Raw genomic sequence first — 14,190 nt, forward strand, 5'->3', positions numbered from 1 at the left:
GCATTAGTAGATAGGAAACTGTTTTTAGTGTACCTATAATAGCTACCATCTACATAATTTAAGATCATTATTTAGGTAGTTAACTGCAGTTTACCTGTATTGAATCATGATTGTTCTAATATTAATATACATTTAATATTATTACATTAATAAGAAAAATACAACATAATATGTAGGTCATAATCATAAATAATACATATTACATATACTAAACAAATGAACCCTTTTTCGAAGAAAATCGTACCCTTCCGGTTTCGGACAGTTTCGTTTCGGTCGAATTAACTTTTCAGCCAAATCAAAAAGTTTAATATTTATTTTATATTATGTAGGTACATAGAAAAGTTATAAAAATATAATTTGTACAAAAATTACGTAATATAAAAATATAAATGCACCTATATAATTGTTATCATTCATTATTTTATCGGTGGTCGTCGAGTTTGACTGTACCGGTTTAACTACCATATATAATATAGATGTATATATATATTATAATATATTATTACATATTATGTACCTACACACCTAGACAAAAATAAATATCTAATAATTAACGAATAAATAACTTGTTTTATAATTTATATTTTTTTTCATGTTTTTCTATATACAATATAACATAAAGTTAATGTTAAACTTTTCGGTGTTGTCAAAAAGGGAAGGGTACAATTTTCATCGAAAACGGTTATGCTCTATAAAACCTAAGTTAGTACTTGGTAACCTACTACCTATATATAATTATTATTTTATCAAACTATGATTGATACTGTGATACTGTGTACTTTATTGTACCTACCGTGTAAATTAACATTAACTATTAACTTAAAAAATTGTATGTACTTTGTTTAGATATTGAATTTGACTATTTTTGTATACACAATAGCAGGGCTTGCACACTTAATAAAAACGTTATGATTATAACGTTATACTTTACAAAAATTATTGAAATTTGTAAACGTAATTATAACGGAAAACGATAATCAAAAATAATTAAATACCGCAAAACAAAACATAGCGATTAACAAAATATATTATACACCATTAAACAAAACCAAACGCAAAACATAATTTATAGATTATCATTGAACAAAAATAACGCAAAACGAAATATTTATAAATATAAATCTATTTATTTAAAAGGTCTATTGGTTTCGTAGAAATATTTATTTCATACAAACAATCTAAGAATTGATTATATTATATTCCGTATCCGGGTATTCTTTACCTACCCGCATTAGTTATTATTTTGAAATTTAATAGGTATCAATACTATTTTAAATAACGATAAACGCTAAACTTGAATAACTTTTTAATTCTGTATAACGATAAACGCAAAAATTATGTAACGTTTTAATTCTAAATAACATAAAACGGATTTTTTTTTCAAATGCAATAGACACTATAGAGTAAAACTAAAACCATATAGTATAGATACTATAGCAGTATTTTAGTAATACAATTATTACTATTTATTTCAATTTTAATTATATTAATTCTTCAAGGAGATAATGTAACCCACTGAAAATGTTCGTTGCATGTTTGTTATAATGGTGTGAATAATTTTTTACGGGGGCCAAGCTAAAAATTTACCAGCTGGCACCCACACCTACCATTATTAATCATCTACATTTCCAAACATGTTTATTATCGTATAATATTACACTTACGATAAGTTATATAAGTATATAACCCCAGATACTAAGTACCCACTGCCAAATATTTTTTTTTGGACGTGAGATAGTGACCCTTCAGGGATTTGCACCACACTTTGTAATTCTTTAACAAGACCCAAATGTTTAACCAAAATATTAAATGCGCATTATTCTTAATTGATTTAATACTTTGCAACTACACCTACTAGCTACTACCTATTACTAGGTAAATTTTATTATTATGACGTAGGTACCACTACTCATTTATGAGATTACAGGCCCTGTTTAAACTGTGTTAGCCGTGTTACACAAGTCTAAAGCTGGTTTTAAAATAAATACATTACATTTTAAAGTTTCTGTTTTAATTAGTTATATTAGGTGGTTTTAATTCAATCATTTTCGATTTTCTCTTGTAGGTACAATGTACATTATACTAAACAAACATGTGTATTATACTGTATAGGTATTTTATACTGAGAGTTCAAAAAGTTTGGCAACGGTTGTTCGACTAATTGGGACTGCAGATAAATGATATGGTATAATTAATGAGATGATTAAATATTTTATCTAATAAATCTGCAGCAGTGTTATCTGTTAACTGTTATTGCTAAATGTAGGTAGCTACCTATACAAATACGAAAACCGTAATATTATTAAAGCCTTTCAAAATGTTTTGAATACCTAGTCACTATAGTGAATAATTTATATGTTATAATTATATTTTAAAGGTTTTCATTTTGAGAAAATAATAATAATAAATATTATATGGTCACATAGTGTACTGTCGTAATGTAGCCGTATAGGCGGTTTTTGACCCGGTGTCAGTTTTTCAAATTTTTCATAATTCTATAATATTTGAAAATTATATTTTATATTTTAGTTACCACCTTAATTATAATAATTGTCCACTAATCTACTACCTATATTTAGGGGGAGGAGATTGATACGGTATATTATATCAAAAAAAATTACTTCACAAGAAAAATTCACAGGCGTTGTAGAATTTTCGAATTTAGATAACTATTTTTTTATCTGAAAGAAAAAGACTTCCGAAAGATCCCACTGAATTCCGATTTTTTATTTCATTTAAAATAATAGTATAAAATAATTTGTAAAAAAAAGCTTAAAGGTGACTTATTTTTAAATACCTACATATTATAAAGTTTGAGATTAAAATACTAAAAAACGGAGTTCAAATTCGATTTGTAAAATGTGCCCTCTATTAGTTAAAAAGAAGTTATTTGGCTAATTCTACAGAACAGGATGATTATTCCAGTAGACCGTATTTTTGTGGAGAAAATGACATTGGCTAAGTACCTATATATCTACAGGCTGGGCCAACTGTATTGTGATCATTATTATTATTCATAATCAAAAAATGCATTGATTTTAAAAATAATCAAGTACATTTTCAACAGGTTAGAGAACATAGAGCTTCTTATTAGTGTTCTGTGGATAATTCTAATATACTAAAAATCCTTTGAGAATTCTTTCGTAGATAATTTAGGCTCAATTTTCCAAAGTACTTCAACCGAAGCATTTGGTTAAATATAAATTGAAAAAAAAATAGTAGTTTAAAAACGGATATTTTCAGAAATATAAAATCTTAATAGAAGTTCTCATTCTGTCTTAATCTTGTAAAGTTTGAATGCACAAATCAATTATTTTAGATTCTGAGCGAATGTATTGATTTTACAATGATGTGTGTTGTTATTTTTTTATTTTTTTTTTGTGTCTGTCATCACCTTTTCGAACAGTAAAATTGCTTGGATTTTCTTCAACACTAACTTTTCTGATAGGAAAGTGAATCTAGTTGGTACTTTGGGGGGTTAAAAGTAAATATTTTCCAGTAGTTTTCAAAAGCGATGTGAAAAACAAAATAAAAATTAAGGAAAAACGTGAATTTTTACGCAAAATCTGTTTTTGAGAAAATCGATTTTGGTTTTTGGTGCAACTCTAAAACAATTAAGTGTAGATATATGAAATTTTGACTGAATGTTTATATTAGCATTTTCTATACACCATAACATATTCCAAATTTTTGACTTATTTTGAGTTGTTAACGGACATTTTCAGTTTTCACTTTTTTTAGTTTTTTTTTTCTATAAATATCGATAAAATTTTATTTGTTGGTTAAAAAAGCTTGAAAATTTAATAGAAGACTCTTAAGTTATTGTTTCAAAGGCTGATGAAAAAAATTAAAATCCTTAGTCACAGTTTTTATTTATAAGCATTTAAAGTTCAAATCTTGACAAAATACGGAAATATCACGAAAATTAGCAAATTATTTTGAGTTGAGAATTCATAAAAATTTTATTTTTAAATCTAAGATTTTAAAATGTAATGCAAGATTTCTTATAAAATTATCTACCTTTATCAAAAAAAAAATGTCTATAAGAAAGTCAAATTAAATTTTTACGACTGTTTGAAGTTCATTTTTTCACAATATGGACAATATATTCACTCGATTTCTTATGTAACGATTTTCTTATTTTGTTGTAATTAAAGAACGTATGACTGTAAATACTTGAAAATTTCACTGAATGTTTATATTAGAATTTTCTATACACGATAAAATGTTGAAAATAATTTGACACTTTTTGAGCTGTTTACGGACATTGTCAATTTTAAATTTTTTTAGTTTTTTCGTCTATAAATATCAATGAAATTGTATTTGTTGGGTAAAAAAGCGTGAAAATTTAATGCAAGGCTCCTGATATATTGTTACAATAGCAGTTGAAAAATATTAAAAATACTTATGCACAATTTTTTTTTAAAAGCATATTAAGTTCAAATTTTGACAAAATGTATCAAATTTAAAATTTAATAATTATTTTGTAGTTAAAAATTTATAAAATGTTCAAATTTTATAGCTAAGGATTAAAAATGTAAAACAAGGTTCTACGTAAATAGGTTATATATAAATTACTTTATTCACAATAATATCATCAAATATATTAGTAATATCATAGGCTAACTGCCCGTTTTCGCTCAGAATCGTTTATCTTATACAATGAAATTATATCATCGAATTCAAATTTAACACCATCCATTACAGTGACCCATTTGTAACCTACTGTACAGCAGATCGACATCCACTTACCCACCTTTTTCTATTTTAGTCTAAAATCAGTGAAATTTAATTGTACTGTTTAAGTATCTATATTTAAAAAAATCTTTATATCATATTTTGTAATTTGAAAGATATCTCTACTCTATTACAACCTCAAGCTTTAAAGAAGACGATATTATTATATATAATAGAATATTGTATTATTATATTCGTATATGTATTATTATTAGCTACTGTGATTGGTTTATATGTTATAGGTATTCTAAACAAATTTGTGAAATAGGTACCTTCAAGAATTTCTGCGATTGTGTCTGTGCTATATGTATAATTGAAAAAAACCCAACCATTCAGATAACAATAATTATTGAAAAAGATACATTATTTGTCGATAATATGCACTGTAATCCAGTAGTGGCGTCCCGTAAGTAGGTTACGCAGTGTGATCGTTAGTGTTGCCGTTGTTTTCTGATCGGTGGCAACTGAGCCCTGCAGTACGGAGTTGTCTGTGATCATCTTTTCATTGAATTCTATTGACTCAGGTCTGTGACACAACAGGTGTCCCAGCTACCTTTGCATAACTCTATCGTCTATTCGTCTATTATGGTCGGCTAATATTTCACATTGTTAAAATCACACTGTGGACCAGACGATGTTCTCCGAGCAAATTAAATACATAAAGTACAGCCGCGAACAATAAAAAACGAAAAAAAAACTTTCTTTTGTCCCGCAATATCGCTTTCATCACTTAAGGTCCTATATGTTTTATATAAATGTATATATTATACGTGCAATTCTTCGGAGCAAATACGATGGTAGGTAGTTCCGTTCCTAGTGCGATAGATAGTTACGTAAATAATTATTATTTTGTTTCTTTACTTTAGTAAAAACACAATAATTTTTGCCGGATGTCGAAAACATTCCAAATTAATAAAATATAAAGCCTATAAAAGAAATAAGGAAATTTGACGCTAGAATTTTCTCGAGGCAAATACGAAGGCTTTGTCTCACCAATATACCTTGAGAATTTAAGAACTGATTATGAATTTTCGTTGCCTATTTTTATTATTAGATTATTATAGGTGTAGTTCTAATACCACGTATTCTATCAACACCACATGTTAAATAAATTCTAATGGTTTTTTTTATAATCGCATTACGTAATACGTATACAGAGTACAGACATTTACAATAAACATATTATATTTTTGCGTAACTACTTTAAACTTTCTGAGAGTTTCTGAAAAATTATATATTAATATATTATGTATAACTTTGCTTATATTAATTGGTTTTTTTTTTGATTCTAATCACGATTTTGAATTTTTACAATGATGTATGATATTTTTGTTTCTTATTTGTGTGTAAAAATGTAAATATGTTTCAATATTTGAAGGTCGTTTTTTGTAGCAAATTAGATCTTGTACTTCAGAAGACCAAAATTGAACAGTTAGGAATTCTTCGACATTTTAAAAATAATTCGAAAAAAACGGAATAAAACAAACCAAAAAAAAATAAGGAAAAACAGAAATATATATGTAAAACCAGGTTAAAGAAAATCAATTTTGTTTTTTTTTTTTTTTGTAATTCAAAAATGGTTAACCATACATACAATACATTTTCACCAAATATTTATATTTATATTACATAGACACGCTAAAATTTTCAAATTATTTTGGCTTTTTTTTGTGTTACTATTATTTATATAACATAATTTGAAATGTTCGACATTTTTAGTTTTTTTTTTAGTTTTAATGATTTATGTACCTATCTTGTGCGCATTTAAGTATAAGTTACTACCTATGTTCGGTCTATTTTTACATTCAAAATCGACGACACATTGTAATATCTTATGACATGTTATTATATTAACATCAAATAGAATTATCATACTGCGATATGTGTATTACATTGTGGAGCAGCGGTGTATAATGTTTGTGAGTACTGAAAGTATGGTTTTATAAAAATTATAAATTAGATATTACTAAATAATAATTATCGATGATATGTTACATAACATAAAAGTTTCGACGTTCATTTATAATTTTTAATTGCTTATTATTTGAATAATGATCTCTTATAGACCTCACATTTACTATACAGTATAATATTATAGGAGCATATTATTTATTTTTTTTTTAAATGTAATAACAATTTATATTTGTATGTTATAACATTTAAAATTTTATACAAGAATACTCATAAGTTTTATTTTACTGAAATTTTGAAAGGTTTTGGTTAAGCCTTAAAAGCACGTATATATTTTTATTCAAATTTAGACGACATTGGAAGGTATCAAACGTGTAATAACTAAATTATATAACCTCAAATGATTTTTATGATTATATTATAATTTATTCAAAATATAAAAATCATTTAGTAATTTATACAGGATGATTCACCAAGCATACTCACCCCTAATTTTTCATTAAATAATGGATTTATTCAAAACTTTTAAATATCCTTAGAGACTATTTTTTTTTTAATTCTTGAATTTGTTTGTGCTACCTTAAGGAATGTCCTGTACTTTGCGAAACAAACTTATTTTTCAATGAGAACCCCCTTTTTTACTGTAAATTGTTTAATGGATAATTTTTTTTGAAAATTTGTTTGTAGCTAATATGAAATTCGAATGCATAGTTCTCAGTTATTAAAATGTTTGTACTAAGGATATCGGATAATAGTCCTTAAAAGTGGTTGTATAAAAATATAAAACAGATATAATATTGGATCTAGTATTTATTATACTTTTGCTTATTTTACTAATTATTAATGTTGATAGATTAATATTAATCATTAAAATTCTCAAATTACCATAGACCTATTATTCTAAGTTCTCAAACACAAATAACTCAAAAACTACTTGTGCAAATTTTGATTCTGTTACGTAAAACTTTGCAGAAAAATTATTAATTAAATAATTTACAGTAGAAAATGTAGGTTCTCAATTGAGAAACAGAAGCTTGTATCTTCACAGCACACTTCTAGTAGTGCAAAAAATCTAAAGAATTTGGAAATATATTTTTTAAGTAGTTTTCATAATTCAAAAAATTAGAATATAAATAAATTTACTGCATTATTAAAGAAAAAAATGGAGGTGAGCATATTTAATGAACCATCATTGTACACAATGACAATTTCAAAATATTCAGACTAATGTTAATCTATTCATAGGTGGGTATTTTAAATTTTCAATTATTTTTAGTTTTTATTTTACATGTTGAAAAAAAATTGTATGCACGGTCATTTGACAGCTATTTAGCTTGACTATAATATAATAAGTACAAGCAAATAACACATAATTCTGTCAATTTGTCTAACTTACGCCTTACGTGCGACATAGGAATTTAGATGTATCCTATTTCCAAATTGTATCGCCAGAAAACTTTACGAAAAATTGAAATCGGTTTTCAGAAGACGCTTAAATAATTAGATCGTTATGATGTGGAAATAGAACACGTCTAAATGCCTATGTTGCACGTGTGTTAAACAAAGCCAGAAATTACCACTGCCAAGCCCTTTAATAACATTATTATATGATACACATCTAACTATCATTATGATAATTAATAACACAGTATATACGATGTTTTTATATAAAGTAACTCAACATACCTCACCTAGGTACCACTAATAGAAAAATAAATTACCAATACTTATTTAATATAAATATATTTTAAAATATCCTTAAAAATAAAAGCTGCCACATAGCTACTTTCGTGGTTTTTTTTTTAATTAGATAGCTATTTTTTTTAAACATCTATTATTTGAACGACCAAATAGAAACATAGGTAGGTATGTAGTTCGTATTCAATAGATATTAATTTATTAAAACATTTAATTAACATACTACATATTATACTATATCATAAGCATATATTTTTATTCTGATTTTGTACACTGATAATAAATTATAATAATGTATAGCTGTATAGGTATATGTAGGTACTCGCGAAGTTTGAAACGTATTCAACTGTACAAGGTGTAAATCAATGTAGACATCTTATACCTATAAACATTTAAAACAAATATTCACAACGTACGTAGGTATATAGAAATATTAATTAATTTACTGAAACAATTCGACTGGCCTTCTGGAGATGCGTAATATATTTTTATTTAATAACAGTGTTGTTTAATGATTTAATTAAAAATATAATTATTCTATCTGTTTGTATTAACTAACGAGTAGTCATCGGAGGCCGGCATATAATAGATCATAGATCATATATCATATAACTAATATTCAAATTTAAAATATTAATATTATTTCTTACTATTAAAATTATTGATTGTTAATAATTCGAAGGAAAATAATTATTTACAAAATGTAGTTTACTCTGATGATATTATATCGTTGTTACTTATTTATTGTAATTTAAATATTACTCAATAAAATGTCCATTACATTTTTCAAAATGAATATAATATAATATGTACTTATTTAGTTAGAATATCTCACACAAAATAGACTTAGCATTCAATGTTAGACTTCGAGCGTGCTTAAAATTTAAATGTATTTAAAAATAGTGTGAACATTAACAAATGTGCAAAAATATACTATATATAGTAATTAAATCATTGCTTTTTTCCTATTTCACCAACAGTAGAGGAGGCTCTGTTTGAACAATACTACTTTTTTGCTTCAGTGAAATCATTCCTAGGAATATTTATTACTATAAGTTCGTACTTGGTACAGTTGTAAAAGTTTATACATATTTCATTTTATTACTATTTTATAACAGTTTTCAAACATGAAATCGCTATACATTATATTTTAGTAAATAGTCAATACCATTTAAATATGATTTAAATATGATTTATTGTAATTATAAGTTTAAATAGTTGTAACTCTAAATAAATAAAACAGTGTAAATTAAAAAAAAAATAATAATACATTTATACATCGTAAACTACTTCTGTTAGAACTATTATTTATAAATTATTTACATTTTTGTTTATGAATTAAAGATGGATAGAATACCACCACAATATGACTACTATAACACCACTGATGAACCATGGCTGTCTGATAATATGCCAATTACAAATGAAAGTTCTTCAGGATCTGGTGAATTGTATTCCACATTTACCACGCCAGTTTCTCCAATTGAACGATCTACAAGGTATACTAATTATTAATTCACTATATATTTTTACCAAAAAAAAAAATAAATGTTAATTATAGGTACACCCATATATATGAATAAACCTGTATAATAATTAACTTTAATCACACTAATATTTTCCTTCAAAATTGTGTTTTAATTATTTCGGTTCGGTATGCTGGTCTAATGTTAAATTATTCAATCAGTTTTTGTGTACATTTAGGTAACCTACCTATGGTTTTAAGTAAAAATTGTAAATTTGGGGTTCCAGGCATTTTTTTATGTGTTAAAATGTGACCGTCTATACTTTATAGATATAAACTGGCACGTACCTACCTATACATATCAATACATATACAAACTTTAAGTTTAATTAATAAATACGGCTTGATTTTCAAATACACATTTAAATTTATAATTCTTACTACAACCTAGGTAATAACCTTTATTTTTCTTATTCATAATATTATAATTTATATAATTATGATGACCTACTGCCTGTGCTTATGAATGTTAAATTAGTATAGATATGTATCGTTAATCTAATTAACGTCATAAACCCAACATAATACGTATATTTTACTTACTAAAAATATATTGTTTATTATAAATGTACAAGTACAGCACTACAGCATTAAATGCTCTCTAAAATCTTATGGGGATCCATTAACAGCCGTTTTTAAGGAGTTAAATATAGGCAATTTTCTAAATGTGTTCATAGTAATAGTGATCACTACACACTAGTGTGTGTGAATTTGTATAAAAGAAACAGCGTAACGCTCACGCACCTGTCGATAACACATATTATTATACACAAATGTTAATTATTTTGTTTCTTTTGGTCAACATTTTCAATCTCTTGCCAATTATTATTGTACTAGGTACAAGGTAACTATAATCTATTTTTCAGTTATAGTGCGGTCGACGAAAAGTAGGCCACGATCGTCACGCGCCTATCAGCCGTTTTTCGTAGATTCAGGGGTTCTAAGTTTGGGAGAATTATTATTATTTTATTATGCACAGATCAGGTGATATTTCATCGCATTTTAGTTTGGATTTTCGTTTCTTAAAAATCATTTTTTTAATAATTTTGTTTATAACATGTTTATATCAAGTATTTATAAAAAATTTTATGAATTCTCAACTCAAAATAATTTGCTAATTTTTGTGATTTTTCCGTATTTTGTCAAAATTTGAACTTTAAATGCTTATAAATAAAAACTGTGACTAAGGGTTTTTAATTTTTTTCATCAGCCTTTGAAACAATAACCTTAGAGTCTTCTATTACATTTTCAAGCTTTTTTAACCAACAAATAAAATTTTATTGATATTTAAAGAAAAAAAATACTAAAAAAAGTGGAAACTAAAAATGTCCGTTAACAGCTCAAAATAAGTCAAAAATTTGGAATATGTTATGGTGTATAGAAAATGCTAATGTAAACATTCAGTCAAAATTTCATGTACCTATGTTTTTCCTTATTTTTTTTTTTGTTTTTCACGTCGCTTTTGAAAACTACTGGGAAATGTTTACTTTTGACTCCCCAACGTACCAACTAGATTCGCTTTCCTATCAGAAAAGTTACTGTTGAAGAAAATCCAAGCACTTTTACTGTCCTTAAAGATGATGAAAGACACAAAAAAAAATTTAAAAAAAAACACACATCATTGTAAAATCAATACATTCATTTCTTCACTCAGAATCAAAAAATGGAAAAGTGGTTTCCACTTTTTGACAAAACGATTTTGTTTTCAGTATCTTTATTTGATGAATAATTATAGTCAGTGGCGGATTTACAAGGGGGGGTCCAGTAACCCAGGTTAGGTTAGACGCTCCCCAGACACCAATATAAATATTTATGTTAAATAATATACACTAGGGTTATAGGATTATTTATATACTTATTTCCAATATACTGAAATAATATGTTGAATAATTACTTTTAATTTTTCAACAATTATATATTTATAAAAATACAAATAATAGGTAGCTTTGAAATATATATTATTTTTCAAGCCCCCTCATCACTCCCCCCGCCCTAGAAAATCTGATGGATGGTTATGATTTTAATCGACAAAAGATTATTGTCTATTTTTTTATAAAGAACTGCATCAGACCGGATCGTGTAATTCTCAAGAGGATGTCGGCACACTATTTGTTTTCTCTCTCTAGCGTCCGCGCAACATAGCCAAAATGCATTTTCGCAGAATCGTTTTTTCTATGTTTTTAAGTAATCTTAGAGTAAAATCACTCATTACAAAAAAGATATAGAATAATATTTTTGAATGAATGACATATCGATTTCTCTAAATATTGTTTCAAGACAATTTAAACATAATTTAAATTTACAACATTTTTTTGTTTATTTTGAAAGTCGAATACAAAGTCAAATAACAATAAAATATAAAATCTATAAGTCATTCCTTCTAAAATATTATTCTCTATCTTTTTTGTAATGGGTGATTTTACTCTGAAATTACTTAAAAACATAGAAAAAACGATTCTGCGCAAATGCGTTTTGTCTATGTTGCGCGTGGGTCAGAGATAGAAAACAAATAGTGCGCTGACATCCTCTTAAGTGTTTACATTATACTGTAAATAGACTACCTAGATATTTTAATTTCATATGTATAGTAGGTAATTAGAATCCAAGTAAAGAGTATAATTTTAACTATATGTATAATACAATTTTTAAAATTTGGTTCATGGGATCCATCAATGAGGCAGCCACACACATTTGACTAAATTAAGGCACCCTGCAGGGACAAATGTCCTCTTTCACCACCACTGTTGTATACATTTATTCTTCAACCATATATTGTTTATTAATTTGAGTATATTATACAGAATAATTTTAATTTTGAAATTGTATTTCAAAAATATCTCGCTGTGTTTATCCTTGAACAAGTCGAATGTATAAGTTACTCTGGGTACTTTTTGTACTCGTCAATCCAACACCTTCTATAGATACATTAAGACTTACGTAACTTAGTAACTAAATACTGCTTATAATTGAAATTAATAATTCAAGTTTCCAAAATATCCGCATAAATTGTAAGCTACCTCAGATTTGAAAAATATATTATTAATAAAAAATACTTAAAATTAAATTAATTTAACTGATTAACACAATTATAATTTTTAAAATATTTATTTAATAAATAATGATTAATGGGTAAACTCAGCGATGATACATTGTTTATTGCTACCATATATGTATATATTAATTTCATATTGCAGCTTGAATGCGACTAAATTAATGGACAAATTAAATGAACAATGCTCCAAAGAACGAAACAAGTGCGAGAACTATGTTTTTCCATCTTCGTCGAGTATGAGTTTCACCGGTATGTGTATTATTTAGTAGGTACTCCAAAACAGTAGTTATAAGCCTACAGCGGTGACTATTACAGTGTTGGCGCCAAGGGTGGGCCATGTCTGAATAAATGTCTCGGCCTCGTAGTGGTGAGTGGTCCATTATCCCAACATCTTCATGGTTATGAATATTTTATATTATTGTTTTAGTTACATGCAACAAATAATATCATAAAGATAATGGCCATAGTATGTGTAAAATGAATGAGTAACGAAAAATATGTGAAAACCGGCTACCAGGATATTAATATTAGTCAACATTTGATACCTAATATATATTTTTTACTACATTTATGTGTATCCATTTATTAGTGCACATTACAGATTACATATGGACATATGGCATCAATGGTGGATTTAAGGAAAAAATATATCTAATAAAATAATTACTCAAGGGCAGGGCACCACTTTTGTTGTTAATAAAATACACTTTGAATTAAATTAATTCAATTATCTAACAATTATTAACTTATTAACTATGAATTAATTAGGTACCTAGATAGTACATATTTATAAAATTCAATATGAAAACTATTGTAGGTACCTACCTAATTAAATAGCTTTGTTTTAAGTAAAATATTCATAATTAAATAAAGCGTTTAGAAAACGATATGCACAGATCAATAGAGGTAATAAAGACAGAAGAAGTTTACATACTAGATGTCTAGGTATATGTCTACATGGTTGTAAAGCTTCTACTTGCTGTCTATTCTTGTTGAGAATTATCTGTAATTTGGTACATTAAAAATAAATACTTACGTATAAATTGTCAATATATTGTGAGTGCGCGTTTCAGCTTTTGAGATGTAGGTGACTTATTATCATAGAAGTTTCTGTACCTAAACATGACATATTATTCCTGGAATTGGTAGATCGAATCATATTGGGTACTGCTTTTGATACAGTTAAAACAATTTTGACAGGCTGACTCTAGTGGCCCACGTGTGCAAGGGCACAACTCGCGAATTTTATATTTTCTCCATTAAACCC

The 14,190-nt window shown here is 26.4% G+C and overlaps 1 protein-coding gene across 2 annotated transcripts in view; it reads left to right on the plus strand.

The window, feature by feature from the left end:
* The window catches only part of LOC132934457 (cyclic nucleotide-gated cation channel beta-1), a 33,798-nt gene that overhangs the window by 724 nt on the left and 18,884 nt on the right, over positions 1–14,190 (plus strand). Inside the window, exons 2-3 of one of the 2 annotated variants that reach the window (XM_061000757.1) lie at positions 9,691–9,845; positions 13,066–13,172. In XM_061000757.1, coding sequence (XP_060856740.1) covers positions 9,691–9,845; positions 13,066–13,172 — 262 coding nt within the window. The remainder of the gene's footprint in view (positions 1–9,690; positions 9,846–13,065; positions 13,173–14,190) is intronic. The other variant, XM_061000758.1, reaches the window with a different exon arrangement.

Source organism: Metopolophium dirhodum, chromosome 1, assembly GCF_019925205.1.
Source record: "Metopolophium dirhodum isolate CAU chromosome 1, ASM1992520v1, whole genome shotgun sequence".
Classification (NCBI taxonomy): domain Eukaryota; kingdom Metazoa; phylum Arthropoda; class Insecta; order Hemiptera; family Aphididae; genus Metopolophium; species Metopolophium dirhodum.